Source organism: Colius striatus, chromosome 7, assembly GCF_028858725.1.
Source record: "Colius striatus isolate bColStr4 chromosome 7, bColStr4.1.hap1, whole genome shotgun sequence".
Lineage (NCBI taxonomy): Eukaryota > Metazoa > Chordata > Aves > Coliiformes > Coliidae > Colius > Colius striatus.
Genome location: NC_084765.1, coordinates 23,795,941 through 23,819,606, shown reverse-complemented (window position 1 = coordinate 23,819,606; position 23,666 = coordinate 23,795,941). Strand labels below are relative to the sequence as shown.

At 42.9% G+C, this 23,666-nt stretch overlaps 1 protein-coding gene across 2 annotated transcripts in view; it reads left to right on the top strand.

Annotated features, from left to right (window-relative positions):
• Nucleotides 1-3,227: 3,227 nt before the first annotated feature.
• RFX7 (regulatory factor X7) overlaps nt 3,228-23,666 on the top strand; it is a 55,582-nt gene continuing 35,143 nt past the window's right edge. The window contains exon 1 of one of the 2 annotated variants that reach the window (XM_061999525.1): nt 3,228-3,612. In XM_061999525.1, the coding sequence (XP_061855509.1) occupies nt 3,467-3,612 (146 nt within the window). In that variant the 5' untranslated portion in view covers nt 3,228-3,466. The remainder of the gene's footprint in view (nt 3,613-23,666) is intronic. The other variant, XM_061999526.1, reaches the window with a different exon arrangement.

Genomic DNA, 23,666 nt, shown 5'->3' with positions numbered 1-23,666 from the left:
GTCTTGGAAAATAGGTTAGAAAGCATTTAAGTACAGTTTTTCCCTGCAGAGAGGTCTGGCATCAGATCCTAAGCCCCAGAAACAGAGGAAAAACAAACATAGCTTTTGGAATTAACCTGGTAAAATGAAGTTAGCTCCTACCTGTCACAGGACCACACAGTGGAGATTGTCTTCAAGCAGATGGCTGGCTTGCTCTTTCCCCAAAACAACTCTTTCATTCTCTTTTGAAGATCATCCTCTAATGAATGTATCTGTCTGGTGCAGCAGGCTTCCAGCTCTTTTGAGTTAGAAAAGAATTTTAGCACTAATACAGCAACATAAGTTTCTAGACAAGCAAAATCTGACTGCAGAAAGGGAGAGGAGGACAGGAAGGCCCCAGCCTACCAGCTCTGAGGTCAGCTGGTGCACTCATCAGCAAAAACAGACATTTAGAAAATGTGAAAGAAAAGTAAGACCCTGGTTCTGCAAATAGTGGTCAGGTTTCTGACATGCTTAAACTTTTACATGTGCCTTCGTTTACAGTACTGGAATTTAAAATTAACTCATTTGTATTACTTTCTCTATGGTTTTTTTTATACAGTGCTGACCAGGAGCAAAATCTCTCCATCAAAAGTATTCAAAGCTACATCAGTTATAAGGACTCTACCAGACAGTTGTACTGGTCTCCATTTAGTCCACCTGAGTTCAGGTTCATCTCTTAGCTGTTAAATGATTCCGTTCAAGTGTCTTCAAGTTGTCAGCACAAGTTCTTTGTTTACACAATTATTCTGGAACTATTTGTTCTTTGCTTAATTGTATAGAATCATGTAAAATGTGGATAAGATGGCATCATTTTTCTTTCACCCGTCTTGCAAAGGTGCAGAGACTGTAAGAAATACAAGGCAAGTTCAACTGGTTGTGTAGGAGTCAGCTAAAACTGCCTCCCTTTCTGGCCCTACCTACTGAATAAAGGGAAAAAAATCTCACTTGGTATGAAAACAGTAACGTTACAAACCTGCACCAAAGCCCCTGCTCCATTGCACTGAGGGAATGCAAGCAAAGCAATGAGGGGGAATTACTCGTAATATGAAAAAAGGCTCTCAGAGAGCCAAGTGTGGACTTCCCTGCTGTAGCTATGCACAACACAGCCCCATTTCTTCCAAGTACTAGAAACTAGCTTATAGTTGAAAATTTTCACACCAAAAAACCCCCAGAAATTAAAAGTGGTTTGTTTTGGTTTGGTTTGAAGTAAACCGATAGTGAGATATGGGAGTACAGACATAGCTTTTGAGGCCTACTGACCACTTCCACCACAAAAATGCAACCTGGGAGTCTGGCCCACTTATTTAGTCTCTATGCTAATTTAGTTATATTCTGCCCTAAAACACCTGGTATGATTACAGGGTGGTGGCCTTGGGGGTGCCAGCTGACTCCAGCATGGCAGATTTTGCAGAAGAGATGTGACTTTTTTTGTCATATGATGCCCAAACAGCTTTGAATAAGGATGATTACAATTTCACATGGCTGGAAACTAAATTTACAAGGAACTAAATATTAAATTTGCCTTTCATGTGCTGTTTTAGACTGAAAGTGACCCTGAAATTATGTATATTTTCCCAATTTATTGTAATAGTCTACAATCCTGCAAACATGATGCACAACTGTTGAACTTAATCCTGATCCATAGGCCCACTGATTATAATTTGGTACTGATAGATATGCATTGACCAGAATGTTTCTATGTCTGAGATCACTGTGGGTTAAGTTCTGGCCAGGCAGATGTCACAGGGTCCAACAAAAGATCTCAAGAGAGGCAACCCTGGCTGTGTTCGTGCAACTGGTATTAAGTGCAAATTGCTGCAAAACTAGAAAATATCACCAAGGACATTCACCTTTGTCTTCCTGTGACAGTTTACATGCATATTGATGTTGTTTTCCTGCAAAAAAACATAGCAGTTAGTGATTTTAAAAATTGATCACTTTTTTGTTTATTTCTAGTTACATTTTTTACTTGTATTTTTCTCTTCTTTTTTCAAATGCCCTTCAAAATTTTCCAGTTAAAAAATGCTTTTAATAAGAGTCAGGATCATGAGAGCTTAGTTTTTGTGATTCTGATGAGAGGTTTTATAAGGGGAGGAAAACCACCATCATTTCTTATAGATATTACTATTCAGATTTCGAAGCAGTGGAAATGAAAGTGAAGATTTATTTTATGTAAGTCTTGCTTTGGTTGCTGACATAGTAATTTACAAATACTCACCTCCTAAATTTAGCTATCTCCATGTGTGTATTTACATTATTAGTCATCTTTAGGCTTACATTTTCTGTGATCAGCATAGACTACGAAGTCATTCATATCCTTGCCTACCACCATCAGAAAGGGTACCTGTGCATTCACTCCCCTGCCAAGGGCTGCCTCAGCAGGTTGAGCATGTGCAATGCAAATTCCTGTAAGAACACTACCAGAATTCGAGTGAACGGGAAAAGAGAGGCAACGCAAGGCCTGCTTGAGCCGTCTTTGCTGTTCACGGAAAGCTGGAAGGCCTGTGGGACTAATGGCACCACGGCTCCATTTACATGCAGAGAACACGCAAGAAAGCTGAGGGCAAGTGATGGCCCGGCCTGCCCCCGCCCCACGTTGATGGCTGGCTTCCCCAGGGCTATGTGAGCAGCGGGGAATTATTCAATTTTTTTCTTAACAGACGACCGTTTCAGGAGCTGCCCGCGCTGGCGGCAGGAGCAGAAGCAGGGAACACCCCGCGAGGTGCGGCGGTGCAGCCAGCTGATGTAATGCGGCCACCGCCGCAGAGCGGGCTTCACGTGTCTCCGATAGTATAGCTCTGCGCTCGGTATAGCCTATATAAATCATGCACAGCTACGTGTGGTAGAGATACCTCTAGCTACAAAAAAACCGTGTCCATACACACACACGTGTTATTTTAACCGCTACCGCGCCGTGGGGGCCGCCCCCGCAGAGCCAGGCCGCTCCGGGAAGTGCCCACCGCCCCGCGGCGCGTGCCCCCAGGCCTCCACCAAGGCCATCGGAGGGACCGCCACCCCACCCCAACTCGCCCGGGCCTCCAGCTCGCCGCCGCTGGTCTCGGCCTCGGCCCCCTCCCCGGCAGCGGCGGCGGCGCGGGGCGGCCCGTCTAGCTCGGGCAGCGCCGAGCCTGCGCACTCGGCGCCCGGGCGGGCACGGCGGCCGCGGGGCGAGGAGCGGCGGCGCGGCGCGGCGCGGGGCGGGCCGGGCCAGGTGCTGCTAGGCGGGGGAGCGCTGAGCGACCCTGCGCGGGGGCGGCAGTGGAGGCCGTGCCGCCATGCGCCGCGTCGCGGGCAGGGCTCGCTATCCTGCGGCGTAGCGGCGGGACGCGGCTCAGCTTTCCGCCCGTGATGTCCCCCGGGCAACAGGGGAAGGCAACTCACTCGAGGGCTGCGGCAGAGGCCTAGTGCGGCCAGCGCCGCTCCGCGTCCCCGCCGCCGCGCCCCCATGGCCGAGGAGCAGCAGCCGGAGGGGCAGCCGCCACGGCGGCTCGCCGGCACCCCCGCGCCCGGCGGGGCTCTGCCGGCCCTAGTGCCGGGGCTGCAGGGTGGCGAGGCCAGCGCGCTGCAGCACAAGATCCGCAGCTCCATCTGGTAAGGGCCGGGCGCCGCCGCCGCGACGTCCGGGTCGGCTGCGCCCCAGGCCGGCGCTCGGCTACGCGGAGCGAGGGTAGTTAGGGGGTGGGGGGGCAGTGCGCGAGCGCGGGAGGCCGCGGCCGCTTTGTGCCGGGAAGTGCGGAGCCGCGCGCGGAGCCACCCGTCCCCCCGCCCCCCCCCCCCCCCCCCCCGGGGCGCGGAGCCAGACGCTCCCGCGGGCCGCCATGCGGAAAACACGCGTGGCCGTGGGCAGGTGTGCCGGTTCGGCGGCCGGCGGATCTGGCTGCTGCCGTGCCCAGCCCGTGTTGTTTACCAGGAGGGAGGCAGCCTGCCTGTGCTAACCGCGGTGGGTAGTGGTGCTGCCTGACTGTGCTCGGCCGTGATGGTAATGACGGAGGGGCTCTGTTCAGGCGGATGGGGACGATCTCACCTGCTGAAGGCATTTTGATTAGTCGTCATCTTACACGACACTCTGTTTTTACGTCTGATTTTTTTAACGTTCACATGAGACCCCCCCCTCATCACAAGTGTTGATGCAGGGCGTTGCAGTAAGGGTGCAACCTTTACAGCCTCACTGTTAAACCTCTGTCTGAGTTTTCAGCGTGGCAATTGGAGTGCAATTTTGGCTGAAACTTGTGATAATGGTTTGCAAGTTCCTGTACAGGAATACACTTATTTTTTTGTTCTTTCCTAAAATTTAAACCAAGTTTATAGTAAACCAACATTTCAGTTGATATAGAGATATTAGAGATAAATTGCATTTAGCTTGCCCTGCAATTTAAATATTATATAAAAAATCTGCAAGAGGCTATCACCTGCATCATTTATATTTTGTGTATGTGTATTTGGCTGATAAAATATTGTGAAATGTGGGAGTTGTAAACAGAGGTTTCTCATGTGATGTTTTCTATTATATGTACACACCATGTATGTATTTATATAGATGTACTCAGCCTAATAAAAATATACTGATCTAGCTGGCATATGACTTCATACTATAGTTAGATTTTGTGATTTGAGTTGATGGAGCTGGAAAAGAAAGAACTGAAATATAATTTAAACCTTCAAATTCTTTTATTATATGCATTAGTGAAATTGCATTTATTGTTTGACTGCTGGTTGCTTTTCCTTTAATTTAAACAGGAAATAATAATTAATTGTCCTTAATCCACACTTGCTACCTTTTATTTTGGTTTTCTCTGCAACGTGACCTAGAGAAGAATTACGAACTGCAGAATTTCCTGTCTGTTTAGATGATGAAATCTTCACACCCTTCTAATTTATTGTGGTATTTAGTGATGGCCTTTTACTATTTTCTCTCTGTCCATGAATGTGCTGCTTGGAAATGAGCCTCAGAAAGCATGTTTACATTGCATTCAGATTAGATACCATGTCCAAGTTGAAGACAAAATGGCTACTAAGTAAAACCTCTACTATTATTATGGGTTTTCTTTTCAAGGAAAAAGAGTGCATATGTTAGCCTTTTAAATGAAAGCTACTTATTTGGTTCAGGTAAACTTGATGAATAGCCCACGCCCATGTTTGGTACAGAGGAATGCAGTGTTTTGCCTGGTGTAAGTGGGTCTCCTGGTGCCAGGTGTCTGTAATCAGCAGAGGTTTTGCCAACACCTTGCAGCCTTATCTCCTGGTACTTCCACAGAGGTTCCTCACCTCCATGTGCATGTGCTTCATGCACTGGGCTGGGACTGCTGCTTTTGGACAGTGTCTGTTCCCTGCACGTTATGCTGTTGAAGTGTAATATTTGAAGATAAGGTTATTTTTTTATAAGAAAACCTTTTTCTCTGCTGTCTTCAAATCTGGAGCTACTAGAAATTCTACATTTCTGTATTGCAATCGAGCAGTCTTCATTTGAGGCTGGAGTTTAGTGTTAATGTGCGCCTTCATGTAGATGCTGTAGTTGTTTTTGAGCAGCAAGGGTGAGGACCATTGCTAGGCAAGTCGTGCTCCCTGCACTGCAAATAAACAGTGGAAAGTCTCCTTGTGTAGTTGCAATCTTGCATCTGCTGTTCTGTTCATCGAGTGGCTTGTGCTGGTGATGGATAAACAGTGGGAGAGATTGTGGAGGACTGCTTGTGAAAATGGCAGTGCTCTGTTTTGAAGAGAACTAGGTGTAATGTGCAGAAGAGAGCTTCCTCTTTTCTGACTTCCCTCCTCTTCCTCCTCTCATCCCCTGCCATGCTAGTTGTGTGTGCTGGCAGGTTGGTGCATTCAGTTCCTCCTTTGCTTCCCAAAGTGTTTAGCACATACCTAGATTACTGCTCTTCTGTATTGTTTTCCCCCATCTCTTTCCTCCTACTCATGTCTGTGCAGTGAGTGGATGTTTTTAGTTGGTCGTGTTTGTTGTGTTTTTTGTTGTTTTGTTTTTTAAAGGGAAGGGATCTGTCTTCAATTTGTTTTGTCAATGCAACTAGTAGTATAGCAAAATATAGCAGCTACTGAAAGACTGGACTTGAGGATCACAAACAAGTCTGTGCTTGTCCCTCTACAGACAAATATAGTGTGTGATGTAGGCCTCAAGCAGGACAATGAGTTATTCGTTATCTCAACTCATACTTAATTTATTCTGTTTATGAAATGAAAATGTAATTTAACAAAAGTAGCTCAAGTAATTGTGAACATGTGGAGTCCTTTAAAATGAAACAATAGGTTAAGTCCTGCTAGTTAAAATTTCAGGCATGCTCAGTGTATGTACAGAGGACTTAAAAATGTGCTTGCTAGGAGTCCACTCTGTCTTTTGGGTGTTTTTCTTGGTTTTATTTGCAGGTAAAGTGACCATTAGTTTGGACTGAGGAGGGGAAGATAAGAGTTACTTAACTATGCTTAAAAAGAAATCAGGAAGTATTTATTTGCATTACATCATCACATACAGTTATTTAACTGCTGTTAGGTTAAAATAATTAAAGTTCATCACTGTCTAACTGTATTTTTTTCCTATCGCCCCACTTGAACACATCCAGCAAAGTGGTGTCCATTTTGTTTCTTGTTGCATATGTGAGTTGCTGAGGCAGTTGGATGTGTTCCTACGGTGTTGATGAAACAGGCAGAAATATTATTAGATGTCTTTTCCATTGACGGATTAGAAGTCTAGACAGGGAGAACACGTCTTTGGGAGCCCAGCCTGGCTGATTAGTGTCAGGTTGGGCGGGTTTGTAAATTGCCCGGGTCTTTGCTGGACACTGGGCCTTAATCTGCCTGGTTTTGTTTCTCTTTAGATTCATTAAAGCTTTCATATTTATTAATAGCTTTTTGTCCAGACGTTAGAGCCTGAGGCGGGAAGACATCTCTAGTCAGCTGTCTAAGCATATAGGCTAATGGGGTTTCAATTTTTTTCTTTGAATGAGGGTACTATATTATCAAATATGTGTTATTTCTGTATGGTAGACTGAAGACAGACAGTGATGTACATAGGTAAAAACAGTGTGGCACAAGGATTGTGATGTGAAGATAACTGAGGGACTGCTCTCACTGACATGGAAGAAAAAGACCAACAGTTTTATGCAATTTAATCTCCACTCTGTATTAATCAGAAATCCAGTCTGTAGCATGAACAATGAAGGAACGGAAGAGTTTGTTTTCTTGTTCACTGTTGTGAATAACCAGTGATGATTCTTCATTGAGTACTTGTTTACTGTTGTAAATAGTAATCTGGTGCTTGTATCTGTGTGCTGGTTGGCTCCAGCTTCTTTCACCTTGCCTGTGTCTTGACTCTTTTTGTCCTAAAGGCATCTGTTGGGATTTGAATATAATAATTCTGCTCAAGAGATTGATTTCTCTTCTCCCCCCTCCTCAATATATTGTGTGTAAACTGAGCTAAGGACCAGGAGGTGTGGAGGGGCAAACACAAAGCTTTGCTTTTGCAGCCATTTTGGTTGGATGTGGGTGTGAGTTTCAGATCCATAATTTTTGTCCTCAAATCACTCTTCTACCTAGAAGTTGTATTGGAAAACCATGTGAGCTAGACTGGGCAGTGCCAAAATTGCACGTCCCAAGGACCAATTTGTCCCATGTGGAAGTGAGTAGGAGGTGAATTGTGCCCTTATTAGTTTTGTACTCTTGGTATTATGCTAGAAAACCATATTAATTGATTATAGTATCAGTATTTTCTAACCTTTAGAAGGGTCTGTTCTTCCTTACAACTTATATCATTCCTGCTCCTTCCTGCAACTGCATCCATCATTCCTCATTAGGCATTGGTGAGTGTGGATTGTCACTTAGCTGTTGGCAGAGCAAATGCTCTGCCATTTGGGAAATGCCATTCAGATTTTTCATAACAGAAATTGCTACTTATTTGTATGTTTAGGTTAGCAGGAAAAAAATATTTATACTCTTGATATTTTTAATAAAATACCTGGCAAGGAGGAGGGAAGCTGAAGGAGTGTGTGTTTCAGGCTCTATGCAAATGCAGGTGCAAACACCTTTTTGATAATTTTCTTCTGCAGTTGAAATTCCTGTAACATCCTTTGTGTTTGTTTTAAGCCTTGGATTTCTTGAATTGGATTGGATTCATCTGTAGACCAATCAAGCTGCATTTACTCTTTTCCAGTTTTCTGTAGCTCTGGAGAGGGAGGCAGGGAATAAGAGGGGGGGAAAAAAAAAAAGCCCACAGCCCCTCTATATTTTGTTAAATAGTGTGTCAAAATTGAGCGGAGAACTTAAAATTTCCTGTAACTGATTATAGACTCTTTGCGGTTGTTCCATGCCTCCAGTGCAAAAGGTACCAGCCACCATTGCCTCCTTCATCCTAGTCAATTCATTGGAGGTGGGAAACAAAACTTAAAATTCTCCAATAAAAGATTACTAACTATTGTGGAGAAGAGCTAATAATTATCATTGACAGACATACAGGCTGTACTCATTTCACTAAATCTATGTGATATCAGAGTGATATTTACCTCCTTTGAAAAAGTACTTTGAGCCCCTCAGGTAAGAGATGCTGTGTAAAACTGCAAAAATTTATTGTCCATAACCCAATTTTTCCTGGTTTTAGGGTTGCATTGTTTACAGGTAATGGTGAGATTTGCCTGTCTTGAGTGTACTATCCAATAACAATGTAGAAGCGAATACATAAGGAAAAATTGGTCCGTGGACCATGTTTTAGAGTAGTTCTTCATGATTTCAGGGAAGGTCAGCATTCCTTGGGCAAAGCGTTTAGCAGCATGTCATTCTCCTTCACACTCTGCTTTCCCAAATGCATAGGAACAGAAAGTGGAATTTGTTTCATTTGACTCCATCTGTTTCTGTACAAGTTGGTCAAAGTAACTCTTGTAGTTGTCATAGGGAAAAACGCACTTCTGAAGTGAGGGCCGTCTCCTAGGTAAGATGTTTCTGTAAAACAGTCCTCCTAATCACTTTATGTGCTTATTTGTCTTTGACTGTAAACAAATTTTATAACATGTGCCAAGGTGGAACCATCTGTGGTGCAGATCTCTTGAACTGGGAAAAATAAGTCCTGCATCGTTTGTCACATTTTCAAATTGTCTCCTTTTCCTGGAGAATGGCTGCTCCATCCCTTTTGTGGATTGTTTTGGAGGTCTGCTTTTCCCTTGAAAAAGGTCCAGGGACAGCCTTCATCTATTAGCACACATTCTTTTATGGGGGAAACCCTTGTTTTGGGATGAAGCCCAAGTGGAAGAATTCGTTCTCACCCAAGTAGCTTAAAAAACCATTTACTAGCCTCTGCTGAAATGTGTCTCCTTGCTATTGGGAAAGCCTTCCTCCAGCTGCTGGGAATGGGCAGGTCAGCGGCACACAGCAGGCAGTGCCAGATCAATGTGGGATGAGAAGCAACTTTCCAAAACAGGGCATGGCCACCATGGTGGTGGAGTTTCTAGGTCAGCAGGTGTGGAAGCCAGTTTGATCTGCAGGCATTTTTACAAGGTTAAAAAATAAACCTGAATAAAATGAATGCTGACCTTTATGTAACCTTTTGAGAATGGAATTGAGGTTTTATTGAATATCCTAGCTCCGAGTTGGATGGAACAGCTTTGCAGAGAAGAGATCTTTATAAATCTGCTTTTGAGAAGAGTTGATTTTTCACCCTTACTTGTGGGTTTTGTTTGCCTTTGTTTCTTGAAACAATAGGATCTATTAAAGTGTATGGGGGAACCAATACTCAAGTAATGGTATTTGACTAAGTTTTACTGCTGTTCATTTAAAATGTGTAGGAGTGCATTAAGTTGTTGTCTTCACAACATCAAACATATGCAATTTCTTGTTTCATAAACATTTTACTTTCCACTACAGGAGTTCCCTTCGTTGAAGCAAGTCAGATGGTGTGACACTGAGATTCAGAGCAGCATTTCTGTTAAGTTCTTAATAAGCATAGAATTGTAAGATTGTCGTCCCAGGCCTCTGTAGCTGGGTTGCTTGCCATTTGGGGCAGTTCTGTTTGATTTGAATGTACCTGTATGCCAGTGGCAAGTAGGAATACAAACCTCTATCTGAAAAGAAAACTTGGAAAAATTTGTAGCTAGGTGAGGTGACAGTACTGCTCAGGTTTGGGAGACAGATTTATAATGAAGCACTGAGTAATATCTTAATTATTTAAGGCCTGGGGTCTATTTGTTGGTCTCTCTTTTGTGTGTGTGTGTACTTTTGAGAGCAGGGGTTGAGCTTAATGTTTTTATACAGATCCCATAACTTATGTATGTTGCCTTCTCTTGTTACTCCACTCTGCCACTTGCCAAACATAAGTATTTGGAGAAGGGCCAGAGCTGCAAAATTCAGATCAAGATCCCAATTTGGATTTTTGGTTCAAGCCTTTCTAATATCTAATATTACAAAGTCTTATCTATAAATAAGATACTTCTTATTTTTAAACTCTGAAGATGAGGAGATGGAGGTGACTTTCTAGCTTGCCTCTGGAGTAGGCCAGGTAAAATACTGGATGGTATGGTTGAAAACTTACCAGCAGGTGATTCAAAAGGTAAATAGAGGAAAGTGCAGTGCTCTGTCACCCATAAATAGCCCAAACAGAAGGCCAGTACAAATTGGTACTTCTAATCCAGTGTGAAGAATCCCCTAAATCCATCTAGAAATTCTAAAAGTGCTGGAATATTTTGTTGTGTTACATCAGATATTTGGGAATTTTGAGGGTTTGGTTTGGTTTGTTCTAAATGGAGTTGGCCAGTATCTCAATTTTAATGCTTTCTTGATTTAATGGACAAGGGATTATCTGTCATCAAGTAGGATGCTGGTTATCGGCTGCTCTACCATCAACAGGCTTTCAGTAAGCTGTCAAGTGTTTTCTGTTGTTGAGTGTTTCATCATTAAGACAGTGGAAAAAAGCATTCAAAACTTCCTGAATGGTTTCCCTGTTGCTTGTTTTTAGTTTCTCATGGTTGCTGCAGTGACATTGTGCCCATCCAAGAGTGAGAGGGCTGGGGCTGGGTGTTGCTGCAGGCTGAACCAGGGGTCATCTCTATAGATGAGACCTGCACCGCAGAGTTCCCAGCAGAGGGGCTTCCTGTAGGTGTCAGACGTGGCAGATTCTCATTTGGGACTGGCTCCATACTGCATCCAGTGAGTGGTTGAGTCTTTTATGTGTTGTTCAGACTCTCTGGGCTGTTCCCTTTTTCTAAGTATAACCTATAAGCGCAGTGTATGGGGGCTGGGAGGTAGGGGATGTGTCCATAGATGTGGGCTTCTTAGAGAGTTATGGTACTCCTCCAGAGCAACAGGCCCTGCTCAACTTTTCCCTGGAGCTAGCTGGGGATGACACCACTGATAGTCAGGTGCTTCAAGCTTGGGAAGAAAATCTTGCTTGTGGGAAGCACTAGTTTATTAAATGAAGCATATTCGTGTCTCCCCCCGAGAGGAAATTTGTGGTTAAATGTCACGGTCTGTGATTTATGGCTGTCCTGTTTTTGATGGATGGTCTCACAGGCATGGAGGCAATCCATATTTCTTAGTCAAAGATTCCTGAGTGCCATTATAAGATTGTTTGGACTCCTGCCAGTGAAAAAGTTGGATTTCACTGGACAGCAGGAATTACAGTTCATTAGTTAGGTTGCCTGTAAAGCAGTGAATTAAATTATTTTTAAAGATGTCAGCAATGCAAACAGACTGTTGGAACTTTTTCTTAGTATGATGTTGCCTGGAAGTGTCTGCCACAAGCATACCTCAAAGAAGATTGCTTTGTGAGCAAGGTGTGCTGAACAGTACATTGGGCAGTTTGTTCTGCTGCATTTTCCTTGCCTTTTTCTTGCCCTTGTTTAGAAATCACCTGAAAATACTTGCAGTAATCTTTGTGACTTCATTGAAAATACTCCTCTCTACTTCCTGCCTTTGTCTTCAGAGCCATTGCCATATTAAAATGCAGACTTAAAAGACAGTTAATCAGTACCCCAAGTGGTAAGTGTTTGAAGGCCTGTAAATTGAAAAGCTTAACACCTATTTAATACTTTTAAAATGGAATTTTAAGTCCTTTTTTAATCTGCTTTGAAAAATAGTGACAATTCCTGCAGAACCACATGCCAACTTTATTGGTAATTCCATGGAGAAAAGTACTTAGGAGTCTGGGCAAGGTGTTTCTGGATGCTGTGCAAATGCTGTGTCCAGAGGCAATCTGAAATTGGGACTCAAGGCTTCTACTTTGGGGCTGGACATCCTGTGGCAGCACTAGTGAATAGTATGTGCTGGTGATGGGCAGACAGTGGTTTCTCTGGAAGCGCATGCAGGTGACAGATGCCCATCAGTGCCCCTTGCAGGATGTGTACCCTGCCAAAATGAGCTGTGCTTGTTCGTGCTTACACAGCAACTTTTTCCTAGACTACCATCTCCCACGCTGTTCAGATTCAGATGCTTTATGCTTCTTTCAGTGTTCCTCAATGAAAGGTAAATGATCACCCTGTGATGCTTCTGCTGATTATATGAAAATCAGTAGCTGAGGTACCTGTGAAGCTGTCTGGCCAGCACTCAGTCCTTGCATGGAAACTGCAGCGCATTCTGCTGGGATGGAACTGTCTAGAGCAAAGGCCAAAAAATGATCTTGCAGGATTCAGAGGCTGTGCCACAGGAATCTTTTATCCAAGCTCTAACAAAGTAAGAACTTAGCCGTTTTCTTCTCAAGCAACGTATTTGTTTTGCAGACATAGCACTGTGCTTATTTCATTAAGGGTACATAAAAAGTGTGCCAGTTTTCTTTATGGTTTGATTTTGGTTTTTTTTTCCTAATTCAACCAGTTAACATTATAATTGATGAGCTGTGTTAGGGCCTATAGTTGCTATTAGTGGTCATGTTAGCTGAATGAATTAGTTAATGTTTGAAAGACAGTCAAATTACTCACTGGCAGTAATCGCAAGCTGAACACCTGGAACCACAGTTTACTGAAGAGCTAAGCCAGCTTTTGGCTCCAGGACCCTGCTCTGCAGAATTACCTTCATTATGCTTGATTCCAGTGGTATAGTTCAATGATTAACTCGTAAAAAGTTGAGAAATTAATTGGCAGCTAAGAGAAAAGTGTATTTGCCTTTCCATTCAACAAGTGAATGAAGTGGAGTTGACATAGAAAGTGATAGTTTGAACATAAACCATCAATTGTGTTTAAGAACTAGAGGTAGCTTACTGACAAAAAATCCCAAGTAACCATCAAATGGCTGAAGACAGAAGAAAAAAACCACTTTTTCTTTTTATAACAACTTGTAAACACACACTGGTTTGTGTGTATTTGTTTACGTTGGACAAAAGTTTGTCTAAATGCAGTTTGTAGTGAACTGCATTAGTTCACTAAGTTAAAAACTAATCTTGTAAAATTATAATTTTATTCACTAACTTAAAAATTAATATTTTAATATTATAATTTTATTATACAAAAATGCTGGCCCTGATGATATGATAACCTGTATACTTAAGTCCCTAATCCATGAAAATACACAAGGAACTGTCTCTTGTTGATTACTTTTGAGTAGAAGCTAGGTGTCTGATTGCTCTGTAAAAATATGCCTACTACTATGAGTAGTATATATACCTACTACGAGTAGTCCTTTTTTGTGGTTAATGATGGCTAAAAAAAATGGTAATACTCTTAATCTCTCAGACTGAGAATAAAAATGAAAAACATTATAATTTTATTTGTTTTGGTTAGTACCAGTAAGTTTAAGCGGTCCTCATTTAGCTTGCGATGCATATATCCCCATGGACTGCATGTGTTTTTGTTTGTTTTTTTCTTTACTAGAAACTTACTTCTCTTGGAAGGATTAAGAATATGAGGTTCATGTAGCATCATGATTTGTATGTCCAAGGGAGGTTCTTCTCCCCCTCTACTCTGCCCTGGTGAGGCCTCATCTGGAGTACTGTGTCCAGTTCTGGGCTCCTCAGCTCAAGAGGGACAGGGAAGTGCTAGAGAGAGTCCAGCGCAGGGACTGGAACTTTTTTCATATGAGGAAAGGTTGCGGGAACTGGGGCTATTTAGTCTGGAGGAGATTGAGGGGTGATCTTATTTATAAATATCTAAAGGGTGGGTGTCAGAAGGTTGGGACATCCCTTTTTTCTATAGTAGATAGTAACAGGACAAGGGGTAATGGGATGAAGCTGGAACACAAAAAGTTCCACTTAAATATAAGAAAAAACTATTTCACTGTTCAGGTGAGGGAGCCCTGGCACAGGCTGCCCAGAGGGGTTGTGGAGTCTCCTTCCTTGGAGGTCTTCAAGACCCACCTGGACATGTTTCTGTGACCTATCTAGCTTGACCTGGCCTAGATGATCTCTAAAGGTTCCTTCCAACCCCTGCCATTCTTGTGATTCTATGAATTGAAAAACAGAATTTAGATTATGTGTATAGTAGTTCAGTTGGGGAAGCTCTCTCTGTGAACATTGAAACACACATGTATGCACTGGGATTTTTGTCAATCAGTAGCTCAAGATGTTCAAGGTGAAAATACTTACAGTGTGTGTTTCCAGTGCAGAATCTAATAATTGTTACTTCACAGGGATTCTTGTCTCAGAAAAGTTCTTAGTTACCACTGGATACTTTAACTACTGGTAACTTTGTGGCAAATTAGGCTCAATGTGGGATCAGGAGATAGCTCCAGTACCTTGTGCTCTTCTGGGAGAGGTGGTCCTTTCTAAATTTGGCAAACTCAGACAGGTGAACTGTAGTTTTGGTTGGATTAGCTGAGCTGTGCAGTGAGGGTAAAGCAGCATATACTTCACCTTGCAAATTGAAATCAAACTGTGTTAATATTATCAGGAAAAGACATTTTCATTCCCTTAATGTAAACATCTGCTCTCCCACTGGCATGTTTATGCATGATGTCATTGACGGGAATGAAAATCCAGACCGATCAATTCTGCAGTGCTTTTAGACAACATCTTCTGGAAGGACCCATCAGACAAGTAACTGTGGGTAACATTAGTATGAGACTTTTATATGAGTGTAGTTTGGTAAATTGTTAAATGCTGAAAGCTGTTAGCCAGTTGCATGCTGCAGCCTATGGGTGAATTTCAACAGAGCAGTTATCTCAGTGAATATTCTTTTAGTAGCTTTCTGTCTACATCCATCTTAAATATAATTCTCTGCTGCTAGGATTTTTGGAAAGTCAGAAATTTAATGCCGCTTTCTGAAATCTGTTCTAGATTTAACCAAGGACAGTCTTTTCTTTTTTTCTGATTATTTTACCAAGTAAGTCATGGTGTAGCTTTGCATTTCCCTGGGACATTTGTATGCAGGTGTTTTGCAAATGGTCTTAACTTGGTGACCTGTGTGGCTGTGGCTGCAGGACTTTGTACTACGAGTGATCATGTGCCCTCTGTTTAAGAGAAAACTGTGACAATATTAAAACTTAAAAAATAGACATCAAAGTTTTTACGGACAGTGCTGTGTCTGCAGAGCAGGTATACTACTTGAGAAGAGAATGGCGAAGTTCTCAGATTTTTGGGTCACATCCCCTTGCCCTGAGTTCCACACAGAAGTAGGATGGGATGGCAGAGCCAGGCATGGCACCATCTGCCTTGCCTACATACATTGTCCTTGCTTCTGAGGAGACATGAGTACTGAACCCTGAAGTTATAGGCTTTTAAGTACTGGTCAGATGGCTGCTGTTCATAATTTCCATTCATAAATTAGGTTGTAGAGGAAAGAAATAATCTGATACATTTGTTCACTCATCACGGCAGCAGAGGCAGCCTAGCAGTGAAGGAGGCGGTGAGTAAAGGTGACTGATGCTCACCTGGCCTACACTTGTAGTTTATGCAACACTGGCAGTGTCCATTCTGGCTTCTTTGAAGCTGTACAGGACTGATGGATGCCTCAGCCTGCAATATTGGTGATAAATGTGATATTGCGTTGGAGCAGCCCGTCCTGCAGTGCAGGGTCATGCAAGGCACTTGTTGGACACAGTTACGCTACTACCTAGGAGTGAGTGCAGTTATATTCAAACATGGCTTTGTAGGTACAAACTGAAAGAGGTGCATGCAGGTATGAACTTACATGGCTTGAACTTAATTAACTTTTGTGCAGCTTTAATTTTAAGTGAGTACAGCTTACAGGTTTCAACAAGCTCTTGAGTCTGAAAGTAGATTGAAGTTCACCTGGATTGCAGGCTAGGAGAACTCAAACTATATCTTTGAGAATTGGAGTGGCACCTTCCACAGCCTTTCTGAAGATGCTAGTTCAGATGTTAAAACCGTTTTAAAAGATGCCATTAGGGTAAAATTTTTACTCTATGAAACAGAAGGTAGAAAACCAATGGATGGAAAAACGATGCTTGGTATTCTGTGAACTGACCTTTAAGGTAGGCAAGAGACTTGTGGCTATTTGTAGCTTTTTATTTACAGAAGCTGGACAGTTTCTGTGCTTGGGGTTAGTTAAAGTTGGCAAGAAGAGGTGAATGAGAAGTGCTTCAAGGTGCAGGTGCAAGGCTGAAAGATGGAGGTCTTAAAGAAGCTGCAGCAGCTGAACTAGGAGGAATTTCTTGAGATGGGAGGCTGTGTAACTGTTGTCATCAGGCAGCAGTGCCATGTTTATCCCGCATACATTCAGCTTTTAAGTTTTCACCTCTACAAAACTCAAGGATCAGGGTAGGGTTATGGGATTTGCCAGTGAGCATTGTGGCACAGGTCAGGAAGACAAGTTATTTTTCCTGTGGCAGTGAAGCCATGCCCATCTAGCACAAAAGAAGTGACCCTTTTAGTAGACAGATGCTTGAAGAGTGCTTGTAGCTAATCGAGACATTACTCAGCATAGCAAAACCTTAGAGATCTCAAGGATTGCATTCCCTGGGAGTTACCAAGGTCAGTGTTTGGGTGCAGGTTCCTCAGGTGGAAAAAGAGATGCAGAGAAGCTGTTTAATGGTGAGACATGAGAGGAAAGAGCGATGAGGAGGGAGGAATGCAGAAATCCAGATGGAAGTGGAGGCAATAGGACATTACAAGCAGCATCAGGAGGAGGGGACTATGTAAAAGCTGGTTTTGTTTGCAGAAAGACAGGCTGCTGTCTATGGGTGTCTCTCCCATCCTATTCTAGAGGAGAGAGATGATTGTGGTGTGGAGGAGGAGCAAAGTGTGTATCAGGGAAGCCACATGGGTTAAGCTGAACCTCCCCAGTGCAGCATCTGTGAAGGGCTGACCAGCCCCATTGCAGCCCTGGAAATGCTTCTCCACATCCTACCGTGTGTCAGGCTCTGGGGAGCACTGAGATGGTAATACAGGTTGAAGCCTGGAGCTTCTTTCCAGGCCAAGAGTGAGGCACGTGCAGCTGTTGGCCCTGCAGGTTTTGGAGAGTAGACAGTTACATGAGGTGCCTGAGGACTGGTTTGTCTTGGTGGGACTTGAGTAGTATGTGGGGCTCAGCGCTGGACTTGGCAGTGTGGAAGGGTCTGGTGTGAGCTGTAGGCTGATGCTTGCTCAGGGTTAAAGCTGCAAAAGAGCTTGATTAGGACTGGGTTATGGCATTGCTAAGCAGGTGATACCCTCCTGGTTACCAAACAAACAGGATAGTGAAGAATTACAGTCTGTAGCAAACCTGTTTTTTAACAGAAAGTAAATAGGATAGCTGTGTGTCATGGAAATGTCAAAGGAAATAGTAAGAAATAAAGAGGAAGAAATCTGCCTTTTATCAGCAGGCTTAAATCTGCCATCCGGGCACCTGACCCAGTGTCGGGGAATGCATATGGCAGGAAGGCATTACTGCGGAGCTGCTGACACTGGAGGCTTTTACATTGCATTCAGCTCAGCTTTGTGTAACTGTACAATAAACATAGCCCTGTACAAATTTCTATGTTTATGGCTGTGTATTAAGTGTAAGCAGAGTATAGAACCGTTCTGTTGTCTTATGAATATGAGTATCGTTTCATGTTGCCATCAGACATCTGTAGCCAGCATTTCTCAAGTGAAAGACACCGGAGGACCAGGTCTGTGCCCTGTGGCAGGCTGCAGTGCACAGTGAGGTGCTGCCTTCCTCTTCTTGTCTTGTTGGCTCTGCAGATATGGAAGTGAAACGACATTTATTCACATGTATTTTGTAGGAGAGCTTTTTTTTCCCCCTCCTGTGTTGTTTTTTACTTTGTACTGCTTAAGAGTCTCACCCTTTTAGGTTCCCTGGGTGTCCTGTCTTAGAGCCATGTGGCTCAAAGTCTTGAGAAAAATCTCTTTATGCTTTAAAGCATCTCCAGATGCTAAGACCCCTTAGAAATACTAGCCTTAAGTAATAATGTTATGATTAGACTTCTGCTGACCATAGCTGAAAATACCACAGCAAATCTTTTAGCTATCTATAGGCTGCTTTTAGAAGCAACTAAAGCTAGATTTGGGTTTTTTTCACAACTAGTTTTAAAACCAGAAATTTTCATTGTGAAATACGTGAGCCATTGCAATGGATGACTTGTGATTTAGCCATAAACCTGCCTATCTGGTGACTGTATCCGTTCTTTCTGCTTCTAGTGGGACGTAGTTTATTTAGATCAAGCTCCTACTCGAGCAGTTTTTTCTTGTCACTTGATTGACATTTGCTTTTTGCATTTAGCTTTTCTAGGCAATTGATCCTTGCAGTCTGATATTAGAACAACACCCTGCAGTGCCCCATGTAGGTTGTTACTAATAAATACAGGATGCAGCTCCTCTGAAGTCATATTATCTCCTCACATGATATACAGAGGGAATCTCATCCTTGGAATAGAGAATCCTGCCTGAATATAACAAGGATTTTTTTTGTCTCTTTTAAGAATTCATCAAAGTAACTTGTGGCAAAATACTGTATTTTTTTTATATTAAAACCCCAAGAACTTAAATGACTGTCTTGTTGCTGGAGTAGAGCACCTGGCAGTGTGCGGTTCTTGCAGGTCCTTCCCAGTTATTTTAAGAATTGTAGAACAAGTCTTTAAGCATTGAATACAACTAGATTTCTTCACAGAGCTAAAACAGATGTTTATAGGCCTAAATTTCAGATGTAGGTATTCTGACACCTGATGGATAATTATTTCTTGGCAATTCATTAAAATGGGCTACATTTGAGACTCAGATGTTTCAGTAGCAGCTTTATCTTCCTTCTTTGTTCAGCTATTTGTGTAGTTGGCGTTGTTTAATACTCATAAAGTCATCATAATGTCAGAACTGGTGAAGGGATTAAGTTTTTATCCTATATGAATTATTTTAATTGCTTTTTTTTTAGTAACAAGTGTTGAAATAATGCATTCCACTAATTTTAACCTACAGTAACTTAAAACATTTGTGGCATGCTAAACTACTCTTTTTTTTCAGCACTGTGATGCAGCATTGCCCTTTCTTGTGTCTGATGGCAAACTGCTCTTGCTTATTCCCTTTGTCAGTGGAAGGAGGTAGATTTGGTTACAGAGAAAATGAAGTGTTTGGAGCTTGTCCTTGTTGCACTGTTTTATCAGCTTGTTGTGCTTGTTGATTCCTTATTTTGATGAGAAGAGTGGTTTAACTTGGATTGAGGAGGAGTCTGCCTTCAGGCTTAAAGAGCCAATATTTACAAGTTGCTGAATACTTGCTTTGTTTACTTTTTGAGGCCTAAGAATTGGGCAGTTTTCTACATTTCCATTGGACATAACTCGGGGTCTTTTTATGCTTTAAAGAAATAACATTTCATGTGCTTCCAAGATGCAGTTAGGGTCCTTGCAGCATATATCTGGAGTAAGAATATGTCTGTAATTTGTCTTATGTTTGATACTTTGCTTACATTAACTTGTGTTTGTGCTAAGTTCAAGTGCCTTGTCTCCAGGACATGACATTGAATTATCCCCAAGGGAGGGAAGTGCAGGCAGGGAGAGAGCCCCTAGATGGCATCAGAAGCCACCTGATCCTTGGCTCCTGCATGCTGGGAGAGGTGAGAGGAGGGGATGGAAGTCCTGAGCTTGGGATGCTAGGAGGGAGGTACCCGGTTTGGATCCACATTCCTTTCTCAGCTGTGCTAGTAAAAGGTCTTACTCCATTAGCTGATCAGTATATATAGTTGTCATTTCACTAATTCAAACATGTTTCAACCTTTTGCAGCTCTGCTTTCTAAATATTTAATTGAAATGCTTTTACAGCCATTTTACTTCTTTATCAACGTGAGCCAAGCCAGACAATGTAACATGGCATATGTTAAGATGTTAATTGAGTAGCAGCACACATAGACGGCTGTTTCATAATTTTCTCCTTAGATGATCCTTGGCTCTAGTTTAACATTTCTTTATGCTTCTGAATGGAAGGTTATATAAAGATATATTTAGGGCTGTTAGTCTAAGAAAGAGAAGCATTAATTCAGTAAGATTAAGAATTAACGGCTGAATCCTGCAGGCACCGCTGGGACACAGTGCCTGTCGTGCTATGGATGTGATAATAGTACCTTTCTGATAGTACTGCGTACTGTAATAGGGTTGGTAATCCTTTTATTGAGTGGTTCTTCACAGCATGTGGAGTAAATAGAACTTTTGTAAATTTTATTTTTAATGTCACCTGGTGTCAGCAGAGTTGTGGAAGAAATGTCGAATCTTTCCAAAAGGATATGTGGCCAATTTAATGATGAGGCTCTCTATTTCAACATGGCTTTCAGAAAAATGACTTTGCCAAAACTGTCATTGTTGGTCTTTAGTAGTGGAATATAACTTGCTTTCCTCGGCATCTAAGTGGGTTTTTGCAAGAGGCGAAGAGGCAGCAAGATGCTGCATAGGAAAAAGAGCTCCTGGGTGCTCTTAAGACCCAAATACCTCCTGTGCCTGGGTGATACAGGCCTGACAAATGCTGCTGATGTGATATTGCTCCCCATAGAAGCAGCCTTTCGCAGCTGCCCGTGGACTCTGTTGTTAAATAGCTTGACAAACAATCATTGGAGAATGACTGATGCAGTGGGAAATGGAGGCTTTTCAGACCTGAGTAATTTTTAAAAGGCCATGTGGCCAAAGTAATTCATCCTTGGAAGACAACTCTAACAGCTGTCTTGGGTATCTTTTGTGTAGGGAAGGCTTATTTTCAGATATCAAAGTAAAAATATTGGGGCAGCAGTGCGTTGCTGTACAGCATTAGGATTGTATGTGTGGGCTATGTGAGTGAGTGGTTGGAAGGACTTCCTGAACAGTCCTCACTCCTGTTCCTCCAGCTGAGCTGGGCCAAATTGTTGCTGATCTTGTACTGAACTGTCAAGAAAAAAAAAAAAAGGTGTTGTTTTGTTTTCCCCCTTTTCCAAATAAAGCTTATTTTAGAATAAGCCTCCTATCTCTGTTTATTAATCATCTGAGTGGGTAAGTGGTTTACCATCTGAAATGGTAAACAGGTAACAGTGCCAGTGACCAGTAACTGTGCACTGGGGTTTTCCTTTCTAATGGCAACTACTTGCAATTGACTATTTCCCATGGGCAGGCAGATGTTTAGCCATCCCCAGGAAAACAGGAGTCCATTGAACGAAATAGTTACTAGGGAAGACAGATGCCATCACTCTGAACATCCCTCTTTCCTCTTTCTTTCCCCAACTTTATATGCTGAGCATGATGTGATCAGCTGGGGTCAGCTGTCCTAGCTCTGTCCTCTCCCAGCTTATCCGCAGCCACACACTTTGAGATGCTCCAGCTTGACCTCATGCACAGCCACCAATGCTTTGAGGTGTTCCTGATGTAGTGTGGACTTACACAGCCACAGATGCTTCTCCAGCATGGGCTTGTCCTTGGGCCACAGTCCCTTCAGAGATATACCTGCTCGGTCACACACGTAACCACGGCCACAGATGCTTTGAGATGGATCTGCTCTGGTGTGAACTTAACAGCCACGTGTGCTTCAGGGTGCCCTACTTCTGTGGGGAATCATTTGCAGGTGACAGTCCCTTCAGCTCGAGTTCTTGCTGGAGTTCCAGCCTGTCCAGTATAACAACACAGAAGCAGCAGCAATGTCCTGGCCATCTGCCAGCCCAGGCGCATCGCCATTGCTGTTATCAAAATGTTCCCAGGCACAGCAGAACAAGATGATAAGCAGTACAGCAAGCAGGGAGAGCAAAAAGCAGCCTCTAATGAGCACTAAACAGTAGGACAAGCAAACCCTATGGCAAGCATGGCAGCCTACCAGTTAATAGCTAGATAGCAATAACAGCTAGAAATTAGACCTAGCACATTCCAGTCAAACTTGTTGTTATCTCAAACATTTCATGTCTCGTGTTGGGTGCCAAAAAGGACTGTTGTGGTCTAACCCCAGCTGGCAACTAAGGCCCACACAGCCAGTCACTCACTCCCCACTCTGTGGGATATGAGACAGAATCGAAGAGTGAAAGTGAGAGAACTTGTAAAGTGAGATAAAAACAGTTGAATAAGTAAAGCGAAAGCATTTTGCTTTACACAAGCAAAGCAAACACGTAATTCATTCATTACTTCCCATGGGTAGGCAGGTGTTCAGCCCTCTCCAGGACAGCAGGGATCTATCATATGTAACAGTTACTTGGGAAGACAAATGCCCTCAATCCAAACATCTCTCTTTTCTCCTTCTTCCTGTAGCTTTATATGCTGAGCATGACATCATATGGAATATCCCCTTGGTCAGTTGGGGTCAGCTGTCGCAGCTGTGTCCCCTCCCAGCTTCTTGTGCACCCTCAGCCTTGCTGCTGGGGTGGTGTGTGAAGCAGACAAGGCCTTGACTCTGTAAGCACTGCTTAGCAATAACAAAAATGTGACTGTATTATCAACATTGTTTTCAGCATGAATCCAAAATGTAGCCCCTGTGAAGAAAATTAACTGTATTCCAGACTAAGCCAACACAGCAACTTTTTGGAATGCATCTTATATGTTGGATAATAATATAACATAATGCATGAATACTGGAAACTGAGAGCCTGCAGTGAGGAACCTTTGCTGTCAGGTCAGGAGTTATGTCCTGTGTTGTTGATGTATGACACTGGTGATGTATGGCACAGCTATTAGCAGTGATGGAAAGTGATTCCTTTTCATAAATGACATTATGATTTGGCAGAAATAGTATATATCCAAAATGTACCAAGCACAGGAGACGCCGTTTTCAGAGAGTGTTTGAATTTATAGAACTATTTGCAGTCCGGGACTGAAGCAGATCCAGAGTTATCTGTGGCAAATGCATTATAGTATAAAACTTAAACAGCAATTTTGGGCTTCCTGGATTTGACCACCTAGTCAAACCATTAGAGTATTTTGCATAATAGATTGTGGTTTCACTTGTCCTCTGAATTTTACTGTGCTGAACTGGACTTGTTGCTGTTACTGACGTTTTCCTCCATTTGGGTACTGAGTCTACTGCTAGTGCCTGGATGATGAGAGCTACTCTGACCTTGGGGCTGGGAGATACCCTGCTTGAGCAGAACTGCAGTGTCCTGGAGGTGCTGTTGTCCCGGGAGCCCCTTTGTCAGCATCCTCCTCTGCACAGTGTGTCCCAGGACAGGAATTTGCTGCAGTGGATGGGGTTCATGTGGTGTCTTCACTGTGCACATGTGTGTGCTGCCCTGGTATGTGTTCACGCTACTCGCTTTCACAGGGAGTCAATGATCTGCAATTGGAAAGCTGATGAGGATTAGTTTAATTGGCTGTGCAGGTTTTGAGAAGGCTTACAGGTAACTAAGCAGTAGCTAATAAGTTCCAGGACT